This window comes from Polypterus senegalus, chromosome 4 (assembly GCF_016835505.1).
Source record: "Polypterus senegalus isolate Bchr_013 chromosome 4, ASM1683550v1, whole genome shotgun sequence".
NCBI classification, from domain to species: Eukaryota; Metazoa; Chordata; class Cladistia; order Polypteriformes; family Polypteridae; genus Polypterus; species Polypterus senegalus.
This window is the reverse complement of record NC_053157.1, coordinates 167865567-167892970: the sequence shown is the minus strand read 5'-3', so window position 1 is coordinate 167892970 and position 27404 is coordinate 167865567. Positions and strand designations below refer to the sequence as shown.

Genomic DNA, 27404 nt, shown 5'->3' with positions numbered 1-27404 from the left:
AATACATTTTTCTAGCCGTTAACATTTTCCATCAAATTGGTATTCAGGGTTTTTTTTTTTTTTTTGCACATTTAAATTTTAGATTTCTCCGGGATCTAATCGTGACATGTTAGAATGCAGTTACAGAATTGAACACAAAAGATTACCAAAAAAAAATCCCAGGTTTTAATTACTGCACTGCCCAAATCTCTTATTTTTAGCATGATGCTTCTTCTACTTATGTTTTTGCAATCTGTGAAGCTTTGTAGTGCTGTCTTAGAGGTTTGGGGTGGTATTCACCTTGAAAGATATGTTTGCCATAAAAAAGTTATTTGTATATTTTAATCCAATGTTGGATTAATTAAATTGATTTAGCAGATCTATCAAAATTACAGTTTTTCTTATTTGGAGACACTTGAATCAGTCCTTACAAAAAGCTGCCAGAAATCTTGACAACTTCAAAGCTTTACACTTTATGACAATGAATCACAGAAGTCCTTGCTGTAAGTGAGCTGGCCTCAGAAAGTCAGTTTACTTTGGTGAGTTGGCTTAGTTGTTCCAAGGAATGAAAATTTTAAATGTCAGAGAAAAGTTGATCCAGCATTCTTGGTTAAAATCCCACGCCTGGACATAATCAGATAGTCTTTGTGAGTTTTCATATGGGAACTCCCATTTTCTTCCCCATCACAAAGGTTAAGTAAACTGTCAACACTGTGTGAATGTGGGTATGAGCGTGTGTGAGCGTGTGTGAGCGCTGTGATAGACTGGTGTTTAGCCCAGGGTAAATTCATGGATTGTGCCTGATGCTGCCAGGATAGAATGTAGCTCCTCACATCACTGAACTGGAGTAGACACTTTTGAGAATGTTATACTATCTTCTGATAATGTGCAAGGAAATGTATATCCATCCATTAATTTTCTAACCCACTATATCCTAACACAGGGTCACGGGGATCTGCTGAGCCAATCTCAGCCAGCACAGGGCGCAAGGCAGGAACAGATCCCGGGCAGGGCACCAGCCCACCGCACACACACACACACACACACACACACTAGCATCGCCAATGCACCTAACCTGCATGTATTTGCACTGTGGGAGGAAACCCACGCAGACATGGGGAGAACATGCAAACTTCACACAGGGAGGGCCCGGGAAGTGAACCCAGGTCTCCTTACCGCGAGGCAGCAGTGCTGCTACTGCACCACTGGAAGTGTATATTCTTCATTTAAATTTTTGTGAACTCACTGAAACTTTAAATTCTTAACATGAAGGAAGCAAATTAGTCTGAAAAAAACTAAACTTGGCATAAAGCCATGCACATTTCCATGGTAGCTCATACCCTGGCGTATGCAAGTTCTGCGCTCTGTTTTGCAGACTGGTGGCACCCAGTGTCAAAGCAGTGCTACTGTTTCTGTGTGGTTACCCTTTCTTTTTTAGATCCACATCCCTGACATGGCTTTATAAATACACTGAAATTAACCGCATATTGTTTATTAGTTTAATGCATCTGATTGTAATTAACCTGGAACAATATAATGGTCCACAGAATGGTTAAACTATTCTAAATACAATAGCTGCTTTAGCATTGTTACTCTCACTGCACCTTCTTCTTCTTCTTTCAGTTGCTCCCGTTAGGGGTTGCCACAGCGGATCATCTTTTTCCATATTACTCTCACTGCACCACTCAGAGTATTTATATCACTGTATCTGAGTGGGGAATCACAGCTGTACAGCAGCTGACTGGAAAGAGAATTATCGGTAAACAGCATCAAGCACACGCTGCCTCAGCCATACTGTCTATTGAACTGCTCTCATATGGTAAATGCTTCAGAGCCTTTCCTCGCGGTTCAGAAACAGTTTCATCCCAAGAACTATAAACTCACTCAATCAGTCCATCAAGTGCTCCTTGTAGAATGCTTTGTACTTATAAGTACAATTACCTCACTGTAAACTTCCGTCCAACCATTTTTCAACCCTTTGAATCCGAACACAGGGTCACGGGGGTCTGCTGGAGCCAATCCCAGCCAACACAGGGCGCAAGGCAGGAACCATTCCCAGGCAGGGTGCCAACCCACCGCAGTCACTGTAAACTTGCGATACAGTTATAATATAGCACAACCTGAGCCACTTTATAAAACGCATATTTACGTATGATGACGATATCATTTTAAGATGAAATGCAGCAAAATATGTTTATTATATTATACAGATAAAACTTTAATTTCATTTAAATAATCTATATTGTTAATAGTTAAACATGTGAGGACACGGTGCTGCAGCGCTAGCGAGGAGCTGGTGCTCTGTTCACGGATTGTTCCTGCCTCGCGCTGTATTCTTGCTGGTGTTGGTGTGACACTGGAAGGATCTGTAAGAACAATTACCTCACTGTAAACTTGCAAGTACTGTACTAACAGTTCTACAAGGACCCCTTGATGGACTGATGGAGTGCGTTTAGAGTTCTTGGGATGAAACTGTTTGTGAACCGCGAGGTCCGAACTGGAAAGACTCTGAAGCGTTGGTCGGATGAGACCAGTTCAAATAGCGAATGGCTGAGGCAGCGTGTGCTTGATGCTGTATACCGGTAATTCTCTTTCTGATCAGCCGCTGAGATGTGATTCACACTCAGATACAGTGATATAAATATTCCGAGTGGTGCAGTGAGAATAATATGGAAAAAAAAGATCCGATGTGTCAACCCCTAACGGGAGCAGCTGAAAGAAGAAGGTGCAGTGAGAGTAACAACACTAAAGCAGCTATTGTATTTAGAATAGTTTGACCATTCTGAGGACCATTATATTGTTGCAGGTTAATTACAATCATATGCCTTAATCTAATAAACAATATGCGGTTAATTTCAGTGTATTTATAAAGCCGTGTCAGGGATGTGGATCTGAAAAAGAAATGGAAACCACACAGGAACAGCAGCACTGCTTTGACACTGGGTGCCGCCAGTCTTCAAAACCAAGCGCAGAACTTGCGTACAACAGGGTATGAGCTACCGTGGAAATGTGCGTGGCTTTACGCCAAGTTTAGGTTTTATGCATTGTGATTTGAAGGTGGAAACGTTCTTACGCAACATTTCTGTGCGTCGTACGCTCCGTTTATACATGAGCCCCAGGTCGGTGGGTGTTTAGTTATTTTACTCCATCTAGACATCACTTATCTTCAAGTGTTGCTAACAGTTTCTGTATCATCGATGCTGTGAACAATGCTTTATACAGCACGTTTTCATTAATACTAAATTTTAAAAATGTATTTGTTTGATACTGTGCTAGAAATAACCTTTAAGACAAATGCCAGTGTTATATACATTGCACTTTCATCTTATCGACTATAAGACAGTTTGCATTTGTATTCACATTTAAAAGTTTTTGGATCTTGTTTTAAAATGAGTTCCTATATCTGTGACAAGGGTACAATTACTACAAAACGAGGATGTATGTTGAGATTTTTTTTTTGAAACATCAGAACATTAGAAAGATTTTAATGAGAATAGGTCATTCAGTCCAACAATGTTTGCCAATCCTTTCTTTCTCCAAAATAACATCAAGTCAAGTTTTGCAAGTCTCTAAATTCCTACTTTCTATCAGAATTCTTTGTAGCTTGTTCCATCTGTGTATAATACTCTGTCTGGAAACAAAAATGTTCTAGTGTTTGTAAGAAATTTCCCATTGCCTCGCACTATAACTTTTTGTTCAGACAATTTAAGCCAAATTTGTACTCATCTATAACATTTGGTAACATTTCAGAACCAAAGGCATAAGTGTCCAAAACAGTAACCACAGTCTCTAGCCCTGTACTTTTTTAAAGTGTAAAACCATTAATAAAATATATTGTCAACAACCAACAAGTAGAGATGGAGGTTTCAGGTCTAGAGAGCGACTATGGCGACCATTATTGTGCTATTCACTCTACCAAAGAATTTTTATTGACAGTGACCTAGAAAAAAGATGTAGTTAGAAACTAAAAATAAAAGTTTAAATTTCGAGGTCAATCAAGGGTGTGAACCAAAGCCAAAATGGGAAAGAAAATTGTGGCCAAAAAGCTAAGCACAAGTCAAAGCCTGGAACTACAGATCAAAACGAGTTTTAAAAATGACAAAAAGCAAGCAAAAAAAGGTTTTCATTATTTTTCACAGCATTGGTACCCGTAAACAATCAAAATGGAGGTGGAATCAGCCCAAACAATACAGTATTACACCTATTAAAGTATTCATGCATTCAAAATACTGCTTTCACAGTCAGATTCCTGGCCTAGAAAAAATGTTAGAAGTGTAAAAACTGGTAGAAGTGTAAAAACACCTGATTTGTGCTAATAAAAGTCACGATTTACTGAAAAACAATTTCCTAAAAGCCACCATGTTGTTCAGAGGCTAACATTGCTGTCCTACAACATTTCTGCCTTAGATCTGTTTCTGGACTGGTTGGTTGTGTTTTAATCTGCAATTTTATTTCTGGACACAGGTTAACATTCTCCAAGTACACACTGTCAGGTTGGTAAAATTCCATTGTAAGGCTGGGCAGATACTTGAATAATTGCTTGGAGGTGCTGGGATAGGATCTTTCACTACCCCAGCATGGGTAAAACAGTTTTACAAATGAATTAATGGATGACTGATAAAAATAATAACTAGCCAAGTTATTTGTCACTTAGCAGTGAAAAATTAAGCAACATGTTCTTGTAAAGGAAGTTGTACTTTTGATTTCAGTTGAATGCGTGGGCAGCCATGACAAAAGTGACTTAATTTCTGGTTAAATAATTCATTGTAAATTAAATGTCAGATAATGCAAAAAAAAAGAACAGGGAGGAGAGAGGTTGTAAGACCAGGACTGGGAAATCCTGTAGTGCAGGAATGATTCTTTCTTAGAGTGTTTCTTTCATTCACAGTTGGTATGCTGTGATTGTGATGTGACGTAGTTATGTGTAGTTAACTGCCTATTATGTAAAAACAAATTTAATTATACAGTAAGTGAAAACAAAATCACTGGTGGCATGATGGAGAAGTGATTAGTGCTGTTGCCTAATAACACTAGATTCTGGCATGTTCATGTCTACACTGCTTTTTCTCAGATGTCCAAAAGATGTGCATGTTAGGATTTCTGGTGACTCTGCTGTTGATGGGTGCATGAGTGTGTCTGGCGATGGACTGCCTTCCATTACTTCATTGTTTTCATTTCTACCAGTATCGGCTGCAACTCTCCTTGTTCCTTTAATGGATTTTGAAGATTCATGGATAGAGGGATAGGATAGATACAGCATTGTGTACTACATATTTCTATATATTGACTTTTAAGGCGTATGCAATTGAAAAAAGGTTGGTATTTACATTTTATTTCAAATGCTTAATAGTGCAAAATTGCATGCAGTGTTGTGCCAAGCATTGTGTTTATTATTAATGAAGAATAATATATATTTTGGTAAGTATCTTTCTTCTTTTGAATTTGCACTGTAGGAATTCAGCTAGCATCTCCCAGCACAGCACATCAAAGTGTGATGAGCTCATAGTGAACTCTGCAGAGGGAGCATGTGTCTGCTTTTGGCGGCTGTGGCTGTATATCTTTATTTGGCAAGGTTTCTTTTGGTGGTGTTGACACATGAAGTAATGAGAACATTTTCCAATGTTATATTATAAGGTTTTGTGAGGAGGAGGGGACAATGGCTGCAGTGTTGTATGCTGATGGTGATGTTGCTGTTAATGTTGTTGCTTCACCGGTATTTGTATATAACGTTGTGTCTTGAGCTTTAATATGCTTCTCTGGTTTCGCATTTTATTTGAGTATTATTTTTTTATAATAGAATTCCTTTCTAGGCTGATTGCCAGCTGCCATATATTTTGCAGAGGTGGGTGTGTGCAGTTAAGTCTTAAACCCTGTGGATGTTAGCAGCCCTGCTCAGAATGAAGTGGTATGAATAACTGGTGAATGTTAGCCAGATTTCACTAGTGTTTATGTTATTTAAACCCTGTAATATTGGCACGTACCAAGTAGTGAAGTCAGAGTTTTTGTATTTATAACTGGTTTAGATTTGAAATGAAAAATACATTTGAAGCAAAAGTGCATGTTATCCCTTCTTTCACTGTTTATTACTGCTGTGTAATAATGGTAATAGTTCTTTATGTGTGTTCCATAATGATGTTCCAAGTGCAAAACTGCACACAGTCATGTGTCAAGCATTGCTTTTATTGTTTTTGATTAAAATATTCGTGGTCTGGGGGAGGCGTAGTCCTTCTCCCGATCCTTCTAGGCATTCCGGCTGTCTCGCGGGGACCTTAAACATGAGACTTTGTGCCAAGAGATTGACCAAGGACCGTTTCGTGGGGACGTATAACATGAGATTCTTGCAAGACACACCCTACTTAGAACCAATATCAAATAAGACCACGGGCAGCAAAACATCCAGTCATGTAAAGGCTTTGAGCACACACAGATCCAGGGCTCTCAGCGCATATAAAGTGTATTTGGACAATACGTTGTAGATTAAGCATCGACGACTAAGCGAAGAAGAAAGAGCAGTGTGGAGAAAAGAGACCCAAAAGCGTTGGAGAGAAAAAAAATGCAAAAAAGAAAAAGAATAATCTAGGAGCAAATTCAGAAAATAAGGAAAGTAATTATCAGCCTGGAACAAGTGGAATTAAAAAAAAAAGCACGTCCAATCAGGCTTAGAATTAAAAGACAAAGTAGAACTTCATAAAGACGTTCAAAAACGTTGGAGCTATACACATGCAAAGCAGGTTAGAGATTATGAAAGCAGTGGAATTCAAAAGGCTCAAAATCAGAACATTAGAACACTCTAGACGAGAACAGGCCATTCAGCCCAACAAAGCTCGCCAGTCCTATCCACTTATTTCTTCCAAGAAAACATCAAGTCGAGTTTTGAAAGTCCCTAACGTCTTACTGTCTACCACACTACTTGGTAGCTTATTCCAAGTGTCTATCGTTCTTTGTGTAAAGAAAAACTTCCTAATGTTTGTGCGAAATTTACCCTTAACAAGTTTCCAACTGTATCCCCGTGTTCTTGATGAACTCATTTTAAAATAACAAGTCTCGATCCACTGTACTAATTCCCTTCATAATTTTAAACACTTCAATCATGTCACCTCTTAATCTTCTTTTGCTTAAACTGTAAAGGCTCAGCTCTTTTAATCTTTCCTCATAATTCAACCCCTGTAGACCTGGAATCAGCCTAGTCGCTCTTCTCTGGACCTTTTCTAGCGCTGCTATGTCCTTTTTGTAGCTTGGAGACCAAAACTGCACACAGTACTCAAGATGAGGCCTCACCAGTGCATTATAAAGGTTGAGCATAACCTCCTTGGACTTGTACTCCACAGATCGTGCTATATAACCTAACATTCTGTTAGCCTTCTTAATGGCTTCTGAACACTGTTGGAAGTGATAGCTTAGAGTCCACTATGACTCCTAAATCCTTCTCATAAGGTGTACTCTCGATTTTCCGACCACCCATTGTGTATTCAAACCTAATATTTTTACTTCCTATGTGTAATACTTTACATTTACTGACATTAAATTTCATCTGCCACAAATCTGCCCAAGCCTGTATGCTATCCAAGTCCTTCTGTAATGATATAACGGATTCCAAATTATCTGCTAATCCACCTATCTTGGTATCATCTGCAAACTTAACCAGCTTGTTACTTATATTCCTATCTAAATCATTTATATATATTAAAAATAGCAGCCGCCCTAGCACTGACCCCTGTGGAACACCACTCTTAACATCGGCCAGTTCTGATGAGGTTCCTCGCACCATCACCCTCTGCTTCCTGTGTCTGAGCCAATTCTGCACCCATCTAAAAACATCACCCTGAACTCCCACTTCTTTTAACTTGATGCCCAACCTCTCATGTGGCACCTTATCAAATGCTTTCTGAAAGTCCAGATAAATAATATCATAAGCTCCACTTTGATCGTATCCTTTTGTTGCCTCCTCATAGAATTCCAACATGTTAGTAAAACACGACCTCCCCCTTCTGAACCCATGCTGACTGTTCAGAATAACTCCTGTCCTTGCCATGTGTTGCTCAATCTTATCCTTAATAATTCCTTCCATTAATTTTCCTGTGATGCTTGTTAAGCTTACTGGCCTATAGTTGCTTGGATCTGCCCTGTCACCCTTTTTATATAATGGGATGATATTTGCCATTTTCCAGTCCTTTGGAATCTCTCCAGTGCACAGTGACTTCCTAAAAATATGTGTCAAGGGTTTATATATGTACTCACTAGCCTCCTTAAGAACACGAGGATAAATATTATCTGGGCCTGGTGATTTGTTTGATTTCATCTTATTTAATCTGAGCAGCACTTCTCCCTCTACAATTTCCAAATCCCTCAGTACCTCCTTAGTAGTTGTTTACCTCTGGGAGGTTATCCACTTGCTCACTTGTAAACACCTCAGAAAAATGTAAGTTTAGGGCATCTGCTATTTCATTGTCTGTATCTTTTAATTCCCTTTACTATTCCTGATGAACTTGACCTCCTCCTTAACTGTTCTTTTACTACTAAAATACTGAAAGAATCTCTTGGGGTCTTCTTTCGCCTTATCTGCTATATTCCTCTCCAACTGTCTTTTAGCCTCTCTGATATCCTTCTTAATGGTTGCCCTCATGTTCTCATACACTCTTGATTCTCTTTGCAGTCATTAGTCTTATATGCCTTATACAGCAGTTTTTCCTTTGCAACTTCTTTTTAAATCTTTATTAATCCATCGTGGAGTTTTTTAGTTTCCTATTACTTCCAAATTTAGGTATGTATCTGTCCTGCATTACATGTAAAACATTTTAAACCTGTTCCACTGCTCCTCGACTGTCTCCACATTTAAAAGCTTATCCCAGTCTATCCTACTTAGACTTTGTCACATCTGCTCAAAATTAGCCCTACTAAAGTTCAACTTAACAATTTTAGTCTTTGCATCTGTACTCTTACAAAATACTGAGAATTGTATTACATTATGGTCACTTGACCCTAGTGGTTCAATCACCTCTACACCCTCAATTCTATCCTGATTATTACAGAATACTAAATCCAGACAGGCTTCACCCCTTGTTGGTGCTTTAACATGCTGTGTTAAAAACAGTCACTGATTACTTCTAAAACTCCTGCTCTTGTGCTCCTCCATCTGTAAGGTTATCCCAGTTAATATTTGGATAATTAAAGTCCCCATGACTATAATATCCCCTGTAAACTTGCCTTTTGATATTACTAAAAGATGTGTGTTGAAATTACTGTCTGAATTGGGTGGTCTATAACACACTCCCAAAATAAGACCTGTTTCCCTAATATTTTCCAGATGAAGCCACATGTCCTCACTAAGATGGGGCTCATCATCCAACTGAAGATGACTTACATTTAAACCCTGTTTGGCATAAACAGCAACCCCACCTCCTTTTCTGTTCTGTCTATCCTTCCTAAAAAATGTGTATCCCTCTATGTTACACTCATCCCCATCTTTGTTATTTAGCCAGGTTTCCGTTATTGCTATAATATCATAATTATGCTCTGCTACATACAACTCCAACTCACTTACCTTATTTTTGATACTTCTAGCATTAAGGCAAGCTAAAATTTTTAATGTGTTACTCCTTCTCATTTATGTTTGCTTAAATTTACATTACTATGCATTTTTATTTCTACACCATTGTTTGTTCTTCCATGTATAGATCTAAACCTGGCCTGTCCTAAACTCCCTGAACCCCCATTCCCTAGTTTAAACAATCCTCGATTAGCCTACATACGCCTAGCATACGCCTCCCCAATACGTTGGTGCCCCTCCAGTTCAGATGTAACTCGTCACAGTGGAACAGGTCCCATCTGTTTCAAAAGGAGTCCCAATGCCCCATAAACCTATACCCTTCTACCCTGCACCAAGATTTGAGCCACGCGTTAAGCCTTCTAATCTCCTCAATCTTACCTGGACTGGCACGTGGCACAGGCAGAACTTCGTAGAAGCTTGGCACCTAACTCTTTAAATTTGTATTGCAGAACTGACAGACTACCCTTATGTATGTCATTTGTTCCAACATAGACAATGACAACTGGATCCACCCCCGCTCTGGCCAAGAACCTATCCGCCCTTCCAGGGAGGTCTCCCACCTGTGCTCCCGGAAGGCAACACACCGTGCGAGACTCTCTCTCTCTGGAGCACACCTGCACTTCAATCCCCCTAATGATTGAGTCCCCAACTATCACTACCTCTCTCTTTTTGGGAACTGGTTTTGAGGTAGCCCGTTGGGGTTCCTCATCCCGGCCTACCACCTCATAATTATCAGAGTCACTGTGCAGCTCCGCAAGGACATGATAACAGTTTGACATTCTTTTTTGGTAAGAATGGTCATTACCAGTTAGGATGTCATGATCGTGTCCCGTCTGCTCATGCGATTACAACATGGGTTTGTAATTTTGAAGAAACAAGTTCAGCCTTAAAAATGAAGTCCCTAGGTAGAGCCACTTCACATACTGCCCGACAATTGATGACAGCTATTCAACAATTGTTTGGAAGGCCCGTCATTTCATACAATGGTGACAATCCATGGCCTTCAAGATCCCCAGATCTCACTGTGATTTTTTTCTGTGGGAACATCTTAAAAGCTAAGTGTACTGCAAACATTCTCCAACCATTGCTGAACTAAAAAGGAGGATTTAAGAGAAAATCACTGGCATTCCTCTTGACATGTTATGTCGAGCAATGCAGAATTTCCACAACAGGCTGTCAGAAGGTGTATGTGAACATCTTCATGTGTTGTCTTTAAAACATAAAATGAATATTGAATGAATATTGATTTCCATCATTATTGCATATCCTGTACAATATATTTCATCATTAAATGTGTTTGTTTATTTGTGCATTGAACATCAGTTGAAAAATTCCTGTTTCCCTGTGCCACCCTCTATTTTAATAATCTTTGTTGTTTCGATGCTGCACTAAGGGAACTCGGTTAGCACATCCTAGTACAGCTCATCAAAGATCAAAGTAAACTATTTCGGTAAAGTACACAGATACATTTTCTAACATCTTTTACTCTGTTACGTAGTACCAGTAGCACTGGTGACATAAAGACAGCAGTGCATTCTCAGGTACTGCAAAATTGAACACAAAAAGGTATGAAAAGTGTTGAGGTCCCAAACAGGGAAACCCTGCTTAAGCCAGGCAAAAGATTTAAACACCAAGAAGATTTTGGAAGCTGTTTCAGTCTTCTATGAAAGCACTGGAACATAAGTGATGTGTTCATCTATGCAGCTCTTGATCAAATGATAACAACCTCCTTTTGTCATCTTTTTCATCTTAGATATAGCAGAAGATGTGGGTCAGAAGAGAGCACACAATATGTCAGGAATCAGTAGGTGGGACTTTGTTTTTCCCAGGAACAGGAAGGGAAACCATTACTATAAACGGTGTAACATTCTATTCAGTCACCCCAATATTCTTTACAATGAGTTCCTGCTAGATTCTCACTATGCCCATTTATTTGACAACACAGGCTCTTACTTTCTTAAAAAGTCAGCCTGATGTATACATCTTTAGAATATAAAAGGAAATCTAAGTACTTGGAAGAAATTTCCACAGACATTTGGAAGAACATGCACAGACAGGAGCGAGTTTGAGAATCAAAGTCAAGGCCCTGGAACCTTGAACCACCTCATCCTGGTAGAAATTTGAACAGACTGCGCAGAGCAGCAGCCATTTTTAATAGGAATACAATCAGAAGATGGCTTGTGATTAGGATTGCATGCCAAAGTCAAAAATGGGTAAACAAGCGTGTAGTTAAGAAAGCCCAGGATATGAAACAAAGATCTTAGTTCAAGAAACATTTCAAGAGAGTCAGTAACTAAAACAGTTCATGTAACCAAAGCCAAATGTAAGATGTAAGATGTACGTGAGTCAGAGTTGAAGAGAGAGAGAGGATGAGAGCATGCTCTGATTTTACAGCATGTTGCTGCACCCACCACACGACGAACACCCTGGATTCCGATCTGAGTGCAGCCGTGCAATGGGTGACAGAAAATAATTTACTGGTGATCTAATAATAATGATGCCATGTTTTTTTGGATCTAAATCAGACTGATTGGCTGGTTTTAGACTTTCCAGTTTTATTTCTGCTTTATTCCTTGGTTGCATTGGTATTAAGTTTTTTGTCATTTAATTCATATACAGTGGAGGAGTGGCCAGTAATCCTGAAGACATTTTTATACATAGGCTGTCAAAAATCTCTGTACATTTATGAGGTTGTTCTGACCCTACAATCATTAGTTACATCATTTATAAATATGTGTGAGCTTCTTCAAGAGGCAGCCATGAACTGTTTCTGCCATGTTTTACAATTGTAGCGTTATGCTCTTTTTCTGCACAGTTTCAGCTTACCATCAGTTTGGTAGAGGTTTACCTTTGTCTCATTAGTCCAAAACACTTTGTTTCAGAAGCCTGCTGGCACTTTCTGTAATTTTTATTTAATCTGCCATTTCTATTTTTGGTACTGATCACAAGTTTGCTTCTTGTACTGTGGCCTTTATAATTCTGCTGTCATAGTATTCTGTGAACAGTTGATTCTTATATCTTGAGGACTGGACTGTGCAGACTGTTGGTGATTTTGCTGTCACCAGTCCTAGAGGTTTTCTTTATACTTCCAGGCATTTTTCTATTCATCAGCTGCAGCTTTTTTCTTTGATTGGCAGACTCTTTGCTGATTTCATACTACATTAGTGCTTCTCTCTTTATAAGGAAATTCACCAGCCAATTCTGAACATTTCTTCAGTCTTTATGTTGGTTTAGGCCTTCTGATTCCAAAGGCAGGTGGTAATAGAAAAAGACTAAACCCAATACCAGTGTTTGCCCTAGAATATTTTTAACAGTGCATGATATTGGTTGCTGATAGAAGAGAACTCCTCATAGAATGGTGGCACTGATAAATAAATGAATAATAGTAGCAAAAAAATAACCTATAAACGTAAAATGCTACGACCTGTCTGACTGTACAGAATTACTTGTGAACTGCTGGGGCCAGAACCTTTTCTTGGTCTTAATTGAAAGCTTTTGACCCAATATGTATTGATATTGAAAAATAATGGGAGGTAGCAGCAACCTCACCAAACTAAACTGTGCTTATGGGTTTCTTCTGGCAATGTGATAGACAAAAAAAGTGATATGGTGGAAAGAAAAAGATGACCGGTGACCTCTGTGTGGCGTAAAGCAAATCACAGAGGCCCTTGATGTGATGTGGAAGGAAACAGAAGAAGAAAAGCAGCGCCATCTCTTAAGCATCAAGTGCAGGAACACCTGGAGGAAAATGTATTGTTGTTTATATCTAGCCTTGTGTAGTGTCACACAACCCTATCTAATGCGAAAGGCTCTTTACATTCTTAAAACAGCGTGCTTAGAAAAATGACATATTTTGGAATGTATTTTATTTATGGATCATTTATTGCATATGCATATGCATGTGTGTCAACAACAAACAAATGTCCTAACAAAGTGCCAACAATCATAATGTCAATAAAAAGAAGAACAGAGGCAACATTTCAATATCAAGCTCAATCATAAAAGGTGATTCCGTGACAAGGAGGGAGAAGCCATAAGAAGCCAAGACACAGAAACTCATCGTAATTGAAGAAATAATCCTAAATATATTATTGCAAGTGAGCAATAGGCAAACATGGTGGTTCAAAGCCATGCAAGACAAAGTCCAGCACACAGCAGGCAACAACAACAACAAGAAAGAAGACAAGTAATGAAGACATAGAAAGAATAAGCAGACAAGATGTTACTGATACACATAGACGAACAAGAATTAAATCTGAATATAGAAATTAAAAACACTGTAGCTTGTGATGATCTGGTGGCCTCTTTATTGGTAGGCAGAGGAGCTGATTGTAATAAAGACATGGCACCCACTAGCCAATTTATTAATAATCCCTCAGAGCATGGTACAGAGTTGTTCTGAAGTCATAATCAAGTGTAAGTATTGTGTTTATTGATCATTGAATATGACAAAGAACTCCATAGTAGGAAGAAGGAAAAAGAAGTCCAGTAGCATCTGCTCAGCATTAAGCACATCACAGATGGCGCTGAAGACTGAGCATTTGAACAGCAGGAAGACACATAAGACTCCTAGGTATATGTAAACAAAATCCAGGATGCAGTATACAAGAACAAGAACAATGGAGAAATGCATGCTGACAAACGAGCACTACTTTGGATAAACAGTCTTGTCATAATGGAAAAGTTCAGCTTGCTCTGTATGAACAATCTCTCTCCAGGTGTTTCCTAATATAATATAGCTTAAGTAAATATAATACAATATAATTAAAAAAGCAACAAAGGAATACATGCTGATTTTAAACTGAATTACAATTAAAGCATTCGCACACCAAATGCATAAAAAATTTAAATTGAATCACAGTTTCTAACTTGTTATAATAAGCAGTTATTTGCTTTGCGCGGTAAGTGAAAGTATTGAAAACTTTAAAAAATAGTGAAATTGAAAATAGTAAAAGGTGGGATCATGTTATTGTCAAAAGGCAAGATCAGATTTTGGACTGGAAACAACTTACAATGAGTTTTCGATTGAAAACATGACACATTTGTCGAGATTGTCATGCAAGGATCATGAGCCAAAATCTTCAGTAGCTTGGGCAATGAGCCAGATTCAGTTGTGGTGGAGTGACAGCCAATGGTTTGACATGACAAAGTTTTAGTAAATGTTGCTCAACTACATTGTAATATTAGGACCCCAATTTGGATTGGTTTATTCTGTTCTTTGTGTGTTTACTTCCATTGCATGTATATTTTGCATATGTGAGGTGATAAAAAACGTTAAAAGTGCTTTTTTTTGTTGTGGGGTTGTAATTTACAGTAATGTCACCATAAACAGATCTCCTTCCATTTATTAATTTTCTGAACCAGTCTACTATGGCTCAGGATTACTCAGAGCTGGCATTTATACCTGTAGCCTCAGCCGCAGGTGACTGGAGGAAAACTGACTAAATGTAACAAGAAAGGGATTTGCTGAGACTGAAACGTTTAGGTATGAATGTTAAGAGTATAGCAATATGTGCTTCATATTGGGAAATAAACTAAATTTGTACCAGATTGACTGTTGTGCTAATATGCAGACTTACAGTATGAGGCGGTCTAACTAGCTGGTAACGATGGCTTTAATAAGCCATAATTCCTCGAAAGACATGTGAGCAAGTAATATTAAGATGTCTGTTAAATATGTAATTATTACATAATGAACTTGCAGTAAAACCAGTGGCCATTTCTGCCTTATAACACCTGTTAAAATCAATATGCACATCTGCCAATGTTCAACAGGCTGGACAATTTTATTCAGACTGAGCCACATTTCCCCTTTGTGGGAAAAAATACATGCACAAAACTCCAAAGAGACACAGAAAGAACTTGCAAACTTCGCTCAGTGAGTGGCAAGGTTTCAAAGACAGTTAAAGTATATTAGAAAGTAACCACTTTAAAACGATATGAGTAATGGAATCAAAACATTCATAGTTTAATAAAACAGTAATTATATGTGCTTATGGGAGGTCTTGAAACATAAAAAGCTATGTTTATTTCTAAATACATACAACATCTCAAGTAGACTCCGTTAGTTCACATTTTTTATTCCCATATTTAATCATTGGTTAATTTTTTTCAGCCTACTTTATTCCAGTACAGAACTTCCTCTTTTCAGGAACTCACTGTTTGTAGTTGCCAGATTCAATGACGTGCTTCATTGTGTGTGTGTGATATTATGCTGGTTGTGTCCAAGAGCCTCTTCGTGTATGAGCCTGGCTTGTTATGAGTAGTGTTAGGTGCAAATCAGAAAGCAACCTTTGATGGGACACATGGGCCACAGCCACCACTTCATTAGCATGTAGGAAGAAATCAGAATAACCTGGAAAAACACAGCAGAAATGGCAACTGGACCTCCGTTTCAACACTGTTGCTATCCACAGTGCCACTGTTTTAACCTCTGTATGTCAGTCAAGCTGGTGATAAAATGTGCCAGTCAGATTATGTTAAATGATGGCCCAGTAGAGGCTGAACTGTGGTCTTTAAAAGCAGAAGTAAAAGATGAGTAAGGGAACAGAAATGAAGATGGTGGGTATCATTAATGCAGAACTAATAATGTAGCACACATACTTAAAAGATAGCATTATGGACATGATTGAATGTCAAATGTCTAACTGGATAGTAAGTCAACAAAACAGTTTTGTGTAAAGTATCTTTAGCAACATGTTTCAGTCTGAATGAAACTGCCCAACCGTTAGCCATTGGTGGATGTGCATATTGACTTCAACATTCTGATTTACAAGGTACTGTATTATAAGACAGCGATAGCCCTTGTTTTTACTGCATGTTCATTATGCAATGATTATACATTTCAATGACATCTTAATAATGCTTGCCTACTTTCCCATGTCTTTTGAGTAAATATGGCTTATTAAAGCCGTCCTTAGCTGCTGTCAAGGCTGTCTTGTACTGTAAGTTTGCACATTCACACATCAGCCAATCTGGTGAGAGTGTTCAGTTCATTTCCCTTTGTAACACATATTGCTATACTTTTGACATTGACCTTTTAGTTTGAGTAAATCTCTTTCTTGCTACATTTAGTCTCCTTCTTTAAAGGTGATGTAGCTTTTTTACAAGACATTCCCCATTTTCCGCGTAAAGTAAGATGTTCAGGGTCTGACATATACAGCACTAATGATGGTGTGGCTTAGATTTGTTCATTACTTTATTTTAACAGGTTGACATAGTTTTCAATGGCGTGAAAAGTAGGTTGTTTGTAGTACATTTTAATGATGATCACAATGCAAATGCCATTGTGTCATTCTTCTTTACATTGTAGGTAGCAAATGGCAAGCTCTGAATAAATAGCGAAAATCTTAAAAAATGACTTCATACAGGTAGACATTAAAGCCCGGTGTTGACTGTTGAGAAATTGTTGTTTTTATTATATATAAGAAAAACCAAAAAGAATAATTTGAATCATTATCGTAATCACTGTAATCAGTGCCATTATATTGTAATCTCTGTCCTGTTTCTTATGATTTGTAACATATTATATATAGTGTGCATTTTTCTACAATACATTATTATTAGCACAACAAATCCAGAGCACACACTGTCCTGAAATGGGCAGGTCTATTATGGTGTTTTATAAATACAGGAGGTTATTTTTCTTTACTCTGAGAATAATAGAGCACAAAGGGATGTTTTTTATTTTTCTATTAGAACATCTGAAGTGTATCCTTGAGGATTGTACATTGCTATTGATTCAGCCTACAGAAGGATATGTTTTGAACCTAATATATTTAGGTGTATTGATCAAGTTGGTTTTTACCTTTGTTTTTTAACACTAAAGCAAAACCATTACTTCCAAAAGTTTAAATGCATTAAAGTATTTTGTTTTCAATGTGGTCCATATCATAACTCTATAGAAAAAAATTAGACCTTAAATATCAAATGTACATAATTTATTCTTTAAAATATATGAATAGATAAAACATGGTTTTATAAAATGTGGTGTTTTTGTTGATTTGCCCACTTTCCATAAAGTTGGCTTTTCATTATTCATTCATCCATCTGTTGTCTAACCTTCTTAATTCAGTAAGAGCCATGATTGCCAGTGCCTATCTCACCATTACCATGCACATGGCAGAAGATGGTGCCAGTTCACTTACACACTCACTCTCTCCTATCTGCAGCGTTTTATTGTCACCATTTAATCTAACACAAACCTTTTTGAAATATGGGAAGAAAGCTATGGCACCCAGAGGCATCATTGAGATCATTTACAAACCCAGGCCTGGAGATGTGATGCAGCAGTAACTACATCTCCACCCATGTGTTTTCTGTTATTGAAAAATATGCTTAACTTTTGGTTCTGTTTGCCTGAACGCAAGTAGAAAAGGCAAAGTACAGTACTGGACCAGGAGATGAAAGGGAAAACCGAAATCAAAGTGAGCTGGAATCAGAAGTCAGAAAATCAAAAGAAAACCAGTCACCAAAACCCAAAGTCTAAACCAGGCTTCTTTGTCAAAAGATAGCCATGTGAAAGTCTTGATTCCCTAAGAAACACTAACCACTGCACAGATTTTTTCTCCAATATTCAAAAACATCATCTCAGATAGTCTCAGTGTACTGACGTCACTTAATGCAGCTTTCAGCCATCATGAGGTGTCACTCTGCTAAGGTAAACAATTTACATAATAGCGAAACACACAAAAATCAAACTGTTGTTGTGGAAATGTATGAAAAAATATAAAAACACAATTTTCAAATAACCTTAGTGCTCTAAACACGTCAAAACCACAGAATCATAGAACAGCCTGTGTTCTTGCGAACCCTAAAATCAAAGTATGCAAGTTAGTAAATGGATGGATGGAAAATTACAAATGGTGTAGGTACTGTATTCAACATTCTGTAAGGGCTAGTGCTGTTTATTTAGGATAGTTTTAGAACTTCACAAAATATGTTGACCTTTTAGCAAAACTTGTCTTTTTATATTTTATATTTTAAAATATTTTGTTTAGAGTTAGGAGAAGAGCAAATTCAGCTTCATTTTTCAGTCTCTCCACACACAGCTACTGTAACTGCTCCAAGAACCGTGTGACTGATTATTATTTGTTTTATGTTAAACTGTTAACCATTTTAAATGTCCCGAACTGATTTATTGAGCTTTTTGGCCTCCCAGATTCATGCCATGCCTTTCTCAAAACACTGTGTTTGATGACTTGCAGGCAGATGGAGTGGGTGTTGTATCACTTTATCATTTCTCTTCCTTTTTTCTGTGGTTAATGCTTACGCATTTATGAAAAGAGTGAGTAACCCTTTCCTGCCTGATGTAGATTTTTTTAGACTGACAGCACTGTAAAATTCTGTTATATTAGAAGAATGGGTTCAGAATGCCTGTACAGGTGATATACAGTATCATACAAGAGCATGTAGTAAAAATGCAGTGTAATTACAAAACTACCGTACTCACTTTTTATAGTATTGAATTTTCTCTCCTTGAATACTATTATAATAAAATGCTTTGTCTCTTTATTTTAATTGCAAATTCAGAAAAAGCACTGTGACTATGTATAGACAGTTCTAGTTTTGAGCACCAAAACACTGTATTTGTGGTTATTCTGCTGCTAGTCATTCACCTATGCAGTATGTTGACATAATCTTCCAAATACTGTAAGCAAAAATCACTTCAAATCTATCCATTTCAATTCATTACTTTTCCTAAAATCAGGTACAAGTTAGGAAACCAATGGATTGCAGAGTTCATGCATCAAAACTCATTTATGCAGTGACTTTAAAGCCTGTAGTAAACCTCACCAATATAACCTTGGAATATAGAAGAAAATATCCACACAGAATGTGCCAGCTTTACATAGATAGTGCTTTGGCCAGAATTGGAACCTAGAGCCCAGGAGCGATGAGTTACCAGCACTAACATCCACGCTACTGTGCCACCTTGATGGTTTTCTGCTGTGCTTAATTCAGTACAAGTTTAAGCAGAGCAAGAAACTCATCCAGCATAAATATTTCATGAGGTAGTAATAAGCCGTTAATACAATTACAGTCCATAAATCAGTAAATCCCTTTTTCACTATATATGCAGTACTGCCTTTTGTTGTGCTCAAAGATTCAAAGAAGTGTAAGAAACAACTGCCGTGTCCCCGATTGTATAGAACAGTTATTGGACAAGTGAAGTTTGAAAATGGCAAAGGTCTGAAGCCAAAGGGTTAAAAAAAGAAACTAAAGACCAATCCCAACAACAAATTCTAAAAAAAATCAAAATCAAAAACACAAGTTATCCAAACTGTAACTACATGCCAAGTCTCCAAACTAACACTAAAATGACAGCAATTCAAGAGGATTATGAGATTATCCAAAAGTCTGGGCTCTGAGCCCTGGGTGTCACCATCTTTGTAGGAAAGTAGCTATGACATCAAGGTAGTGCAACATCATGTCACACGATCAACAACAACCATAGCACCCCTAAACAAGATTGCTGCCCCATATTCCAAAACTCCAAATGGTGGACACACAACGCTTATTTCAAAATGACGAAGATAAAAAAAAAACCCTAAATAGTAAATATAAAAATGAGAACAATAATGGGAGTAGAATAAATACATAATGACACTTTTGTTTTGTTAAGTGGGCTGCTTAGTTACCTCTGAAAATCGGTCAGGATCACTTACCAGTGACCTCCTTTCAGCTTTAACATTTCACCTTATATGGTCAGGGTTGGTTAAGGTGAATTAAGACAATTGATTGATCAAAATTACAATAGGGAGGTCTGAATGGTTATTCTACTGAACTGTTTTATGTTATGTTTAACAAGGTGATGATACTGTTATTTTTCTAAGATGTTTTACAGGGTTTCAGGACCTACTAACAGCCTGCACTGAGGTAGAATACACCAAAAGCCTAGGTGGAGTACTCATAGGCTATCACTGCTAAAACATTGCTCAACGACCTCACAAAACCACCACTTTTAATTACTGGGCATAAGTCACAAGTCATTCTTATTAAACTCCACCCGGACAGTAACTGGCAGTTGTTATATTTTTTAATAAAGTTTCTTCTGGAAACTGCCTCATCCTGTATGCTTTGAGAGCACCACAGCTTCTTCTAGTTGCCAGGGGAGCCATTCTTGTCATTGGGGGGCATAGCATGGTTCATCATCCCCTCGTAATTGTGGTAGTTTCTTGCTTTCTGTATTGATTTCTTGCGTTCCTGACTTTTGTTTTGTCCATCTGACCTCTTGCTCTTTGGTTTCATTGTTTCATCACTTCTCAGTCTCCTGGTCTTGACACTTTTCTGTTTCCCATATCTCTCCTGGTTTGCCGTTTAAAAATTTTGTTAGCTTCCTGACATTAATGTGATGGAATGCCAACATGCTTCCCAGCACGAAAGTGGCTACATCAAAATAAGTACAGTACACAACCTCAACAGACCATTACAGTATATGGAACAACACCAAAAGACAATATATTGCACTATACACAATAAATACAACACACATAACAAAAGCAACAGTACTCTTAATTTCAGGCTCTGTACAAATCTCATTATAAATACTGTTAAGATTAAAGTTGAGAAATGTTTTTTGAATTTTGGGAATCACAAAAATGTGTTGAGCATTATAATAGACTAAGCAGAATGGTTTATTGAATCATATTCACATAGCTTTTTACAAGGTAATCTGGGTTGTTATCACATATCAAGCACATAAAAGTCTTGTTGATTGGGGTCTTTACTCTGCCTTTGTATGATTACATATGGATGTGTGTGTGTAGGTGTGCAGCATTGGTTCTTGCCTGCACTTGACATGGATGAATAGCTAATATGTGCCCTGCAGTGGGCTGGCGCCCTGCCCGGGGATTTGTTCCTGCCTTGCCCCCAGTGTTGGCTGGGTTTGGCTCCAGCAGACCCCCGTAACACTGTAGTTAGGATATAGCGGGTTGGATGGATGTTTAGCTAATTTGACAATTTGTGATCTGGGTAAAATAATAGCAAGGCTTCTGTGTTAATCTACGTATGTTAAGATCAGTAATCATTCATTTTTCCAAAGCAATTTACTCCAGTAACCAGAGTCTGTTTTGGTAACATTGTCTTCAAGAAGGGGACCTAACCTGGACGAGGCCACATGCTTATTTTGCGTTTCCTCAACCACCTATTCCAGTAGATTTAGATGGTAAAGATATTGTACGTTATTTTCGACTTTATACACAGTGTGAATCCCCCATTTCCTGTATAGGCTATGCTTACACTGAAATTGTAAGTTTCTAAACCTTTTCTAAACCTCTTGGACTCCATCAAAGCACAGACAAACCTCTTGTCCTCAACTCAGATTCATTTTGTACAACAGTAAATCTTCTCAACGCAGTCTCTTTAGCCAAACTCACAATGAGAGCAAACTTTAAAATCAACTATGAAGTCATTGAACAATGTTCAGGATTTACAGGCTTCTTTTCACACACCTTGGCTAAATGATTCCAATGTCAGAGAAAAAAAACTGTCTTTCAGTGGAATTCACAGGAGGTACACTGTTGCTCCTTAAGAAGGCTGCAAATTGTTGTCTGAAATTTGTCAATAAACACTTGAATGATCCTTGAGAGTTACTTTGGAGTGTTCTCTGTCAAAGGTGGAACACTGAGGCTGTTTGAATTCCAGATAAAATTACACTATATTACAAAGAATGCATACAAGCTGTCTAGGATGGCAGTATTCGTATTATAATGCACTGCAACTTTAAGACATGGCTAACATGTCAACGTAAAAGGAATCAAAATTCTGCTTTTGAGAAGGATTCAATTCGAGAGTGTCTGTCAGCAGAAATTGAAACACAGATGGATCATACAGCAAGACAACAAAACCCAAGTCTAAATGTAAATTTTCAACCGATCGGTTAAATAACACTTTAAATGTTTTGATATTGCGCAGTTTTCAAGTCAGACCTAAATTTTAGGAAGGATCTAAAATATGTCAGTCATGCTGGAACACACTCAGATATTACTGAGTTAAAGCAGACCTCCTTGGAAGAGAATTTAAAAAATTCTTAATAGTAATGTGTGAGAGGGATAAGCCATTGCAAGAAACATTTTTCTGTAGCTCATTGTGTAATAGATTAAATACATTAATATTACATATTGGATGACTTGGTTTATAAAATAAATGTGTCAATATGTGTGGGATGTGGATGAAGATCCAGTAACATTCAATGTCAAAACTATGAAATAATTCAAAAATACCTTAACTCATTTTCAGCACTGCACAATTTTAACAGTAGAATCAATAAAAATAATAGTAATAATAATAGTAACTCTGTTAGCTTTATTGTATCATATTTTATGAAAGTATTTGGAAGGGATAAACCTAGTACACTACCTTGTCTAAAACTGAAAGTTAACCACGGTGTGAAGCAAATACAGTAAGTACAAGTGACTCTGGCAAGGGTGAAGTTTGTTCCTATGTATTAAATCAAAACAGAGTAGTAAAGGGATTGTGCTGTACATTCAGTGAGTGATCATTTGACTGGAATTGCAGTTGTTCAAGATTTATTTGTATATAAGTGTTCCATTTAATGTGAGCCAGACCTATTCTGTTACGAGACTGGCAGACATACCAGCATAGCTGCACTTTGTGAATTGAACAGGAAACATTCTACTGTTCAGTCACAGGAGTGCAGTTATTTGTCAGGCTGTTTGACAGAACACAAGTAAGGCCAACATTTTGTTACCTTACGAATGATTGACTCCATTGGTTCACCTTCACTGTTTTGGGGTTAACTGGCTAGAGACTGTTTTCTAAAATATGCTACTCCGCCTCTTTCATTTTGAGCAATACTAGCATGTGTTATTGCCTGGAATGGAAGTTAGCAACCACTAAGAGTTAAAATGACATGTCTTGGTTTCTGTTTACCATTCAGGGTTGCTTTCAATGTGCTGAAAGCTCTATTGTAAAAACTCAAGCATGTTAGAAAATAAAACTCAAGCATGTTAGAAAATTAACACGTTCCTGATAATGTAAAGCTGAACCATGGAGGTGAAACAACTCTTTGTTAGCTACAGTCAAGTTGTAAAATACACCCCGCCGTGGCGGAACAATAACAGCTGGAGGAGCCAGCGGGGAGCGAGTGGCTCAGAACAAAGGCGTGGAGGTCCCGGAGGGGTGCCCACCAAGGAGGCCCGGGGTGCGGTTTTGAAATGATTGAGCCCGGCCTGGATCACGTGGGGTGTGCCTTCCGGGTTGTTTTGGGAGCCACGGGTCAAGGGCTTGGAAGCTCTTCCCTGTAGGGGCCCGTGGCCACCGCCAGGAGGCGCCCCAATGCCTTTTATAATAGCTTCAGGGCTATTGTGGGGCCCGAAGAAGGCATTGTGGCCAGGACTTTTGAGTGTTTGGGGTTTGTGCACGTGACTGGGTCCTTAACCGTTCACACTGGCTAGAGATAAAATATGAGCAATACTAGCATGTGTTATTGCCAATGAACCAATGGATGGTGAAACAACTCTTTGTTAGCTACAGTCAAGTTGTAAAATACAAATAACTTTTTGAAATGATTGATTTATAATAGCTTTATTGCCTTAATATTGATCAATGAAAATGGATGGTTGAAATGTTTGTATGTATTTACTTATTAAGCAGATAACTTTAACACCTCTGAATTAAAGTTAATTTACCAGATTATAAACATTCCCCAGTCCTTTACAGTAATGATATTTAAAACCAAAAACACCATCATTCTTCTGATGACCCATACTCACAAAAGCCACTTAGTTTTTTAAATGTAATTTTAAATGTAATTTTACCAAGAAACATCTGAAAACAGTGACCAATACAAATACATACTTAAAAGTAGCAGGTAAAATGAGCAGAAACAGCTACTGTATGTAAAATGCCCTGAGCTGTTTTTTCTGAACAAGTGCTATTGTATCTCATTCTATGCTCAGTTGCCCAGCAACAGATCCCATGTACTCCTGCTCACGAAATCCCTGTTGCTTATTAGGGTATTGTTTAAGGGAGCATTTTAATTGGGTTGTTGTTCAGTCTTAATGCCTTATCAGTTAAAGTTCTTAGTAGTCTCTTCTATCATTGATGTGTTGGACAATGTTGTATTTCTATCAACGATAATCTTCCTTCACCCTGCTGAAAAGAAATCCTCATCATGTCCCACATTCTCTGCCTGTTTGTCTGCTTATTTGGATCCATCCAATTATACAACTTGACCTCTGTGTTTCATGTTATTCAAATCCTAGTGATCACACAGTGCTTAAGGCTCAACTGACGGTATCTGGGAAGTACTTTTGGAAGGTCACCATGAACTGTTGCTTTCATTTTTTTTACAGTTACAAAGAGATCTACAGGCTTACCCCACATTGCAAAGCTAATCTGTTCTAGAAAACTCCTTTATAAAGTGTATTTTCACCACACAAACACATAATTACCATTATATACACAGGAAGACAGTGACGGGAACTCTGTGGTACTGCCTGGTTAGTCTCCAGCCTTTAGTTACTCTGAATTTGCTTAACCTTGATTGAGCATGTTATTATATTTGATTTTGTTTATATTTTGTGCCCTCGCTTTCATTTTTAATGATGTCACTGGCCTCCTGGGGCCTCATGCTTAACGCCGTACGTAGAATTCGCACTATATCTTGACGTAAGCACAAAAGCTGAAATGTGCTTACGCACAGAAAAATCCAGATGCGTACTCCCACTTCCACGTTCTTCCGCTACATAAATCCCGATCAGTGGGAAAAGTAACGCACGTGCACGCGCCTGCTGTTCCACCCCAATTCCTCCCAGAATTACGCCTCTTTGAATATGCAAATCAATATTAATAGCTCTTAAGCTCAGCGTTCTGTGAAAAGACAATGGCAAAGCCACGGGGGAAAATAGAACAATTTCAGTGCATACCAAGTGGAGGCAAAGAAAAACGTACTATTTGTTGGTTTAAACAGTGGTATAAACAAGAAAAGGAAGCTGACATAGTGTGTCGGAGAAACTCGAAAGGTGAAGTTGACAAAGTCGCACAGTGCCCAAAATAAAAAAGTCACATATCAAAGTCGCCGTGAAAAGGCGAGTTGTAGCCCACCGTCTGAGTGTCATTTGAAAGCTTATTAGGGTACAGAGAAAAATAAATGCACACAGTGGGGACAAAGCACGAAATGTCAACTTTAATCTCGACATTTCCACTTTAATCACATAGTTTATTTGATCATTAAAGAAGAACATCATAAACTTAATCTTAAAACCATTTAATTTACTAGTTTCTCAAATCCCATCGTAACTAAAGTAGTACGTTAAATGCTTTGTTTTGTATTTGATGTTCTATGTGCTGTATGTCTGTAAATCACTACGTGCTTCTTAAACCGGCTTTCTCTACCTCTGACAGGACACAGAATCCATTACATTCATGATATTACAGCTCTCTGAATAGCTAAAATACTGAGATGTATACATGATATCATTTTTATGATGATAGGAGTTAAAGCATGTTATTAAACATGGGAACACGGTGGCACAGTGATTGTGCGCGACCTTCGATAAAATAATTTATTGCAGCAGTACCATCTCTTTCAAACGTACTAACCCCCAATTCATGTCCTTCCTTTTCTTTCTCCAAATGCCCAATCGCCACACAATCAGCTCTGTAATAGACGTTAAGCCATCTGTAAGCTTAGGAAGCCGATTCTTCAAAACTTTTAAGGAACATTGAAATATATTCGTAGTACATGTTTAATTATTCTATCCTTCATGTCAGTCCCAGTGAAGCATACAATGCGAGGCATGCAGGAACAGATCCTTGCTAGCGTAGCGACACCGTGTCCTTTAATTATTAACAATGTAGATTATTTAAATAAAGTTAAAGTTTTATCTGTATAGTATAATAAACATATTTATTTCTGCTGGGAACGTCTGGCGGAGGAACCGGTCAAAAAGATCTTTAACTGCCACCTCTGGCAGAACTTCAACCTCATTCTGAGGGAGGCGAAGAACATTGAGTCTGAATGGGCCATGTTCCAAGCCTCCATTGTCAAAGCAGCAGAACAGAGCTGTGGCCGCAAGGTTGTCGGAGCCTCTCGTGGCGGCAATCCACGAACCCGGAGATAGATACCTAATGTTCGAGAGGCTATCAAGCTGAAGAAAGAGTCCTATCGGGTCTGGTTGACCAGTGGGACTCCAGAGGCAGCTGAGGGGTACCGGCGGGTCAAGCGTGTGGTGGCATCGGCTGTTGCAGAGGCAAAAACTAGGTCATGGGAGGAGATTGGGGAAGCCATGGAAAACGACTTTCAGTCGGCACCGAGAAGGTTCTGGCAAACCGTCAGGTGCCTCAGGAGGGGAAAGCAGTGCTCCACCAACACTGTGTACAGTGTAGATGGGGCCCTGCTGACTTCAACTGTAGACGTTATTGACCGGTGGTAAGAATACTTTGAGGATCTTCTCAATCCTACCAGCATGTCTTCCTTAGAGGAAGCAGAGCTGGAGGACCCCGGGGGTGTGCCCGTCCATAACAGCGGCTGAGGTCGCTGAGGTAGTTAAAAAGCTCCGAGGTGGCAGGGCCACTGGAGTGGACGAGGTTCACCCTGGGTTCCTCAAGGCTTTGGATGTTGTGGGGCTGTCCTGGTTGACATGTCTCTGCAACATTGCATGGACATCAGGGGCAGTGCCTCTGGATTGGCAAACCGGGGTGGTGGTTCCCCTTTTTAAGAAGGGTGACCGGAGGATGTGCTCCAACTATAGGGGGATCACACTCCTCAGCCTCCCCAGTAAGGTCTATTCAGGGGTGCTGGAGAAGAGAGTTCGGTCGATGGTCGAATCTTGGATTCAAGAGGAACAATGCAGATTCCATCCCGGATGTGGAACACTGGACCAGCACTACACCCTGGCCAGGATCCTAAAGG

The 27404-nt window shown here is 38.5% G+C and overlaps 1 protein-coding gene across 3 annotated transcripts in view; it reads left to right on the top strand.

Annotated features, from left to right (window-relative positions):
* Positions 1-27404, top strand: part of grk4 (G protein-coupled receptor kinase 4) — a 278224-nt gene that overhangs the window by 114633 nt on the left and 136187 nt on the right. The window contains exon 1 of one of the 3 annotated variants that reach the window (XM_039751646.1): positions 5157-5294. The exons of the other annotated variants lie outside the window; for them this stretch is intronic. Coding sequence (XP_039607580.1) covers positions 5279-5294 — 16 coding nt within the window. The 5' untranslated portion in view covers positions 5157-5278. Of the gene's footprint in view, positions 1-5156; positions 5295-27404 lie in introns of those variants that run through there. 3 annotated transcript variants of the gene reach the window in all.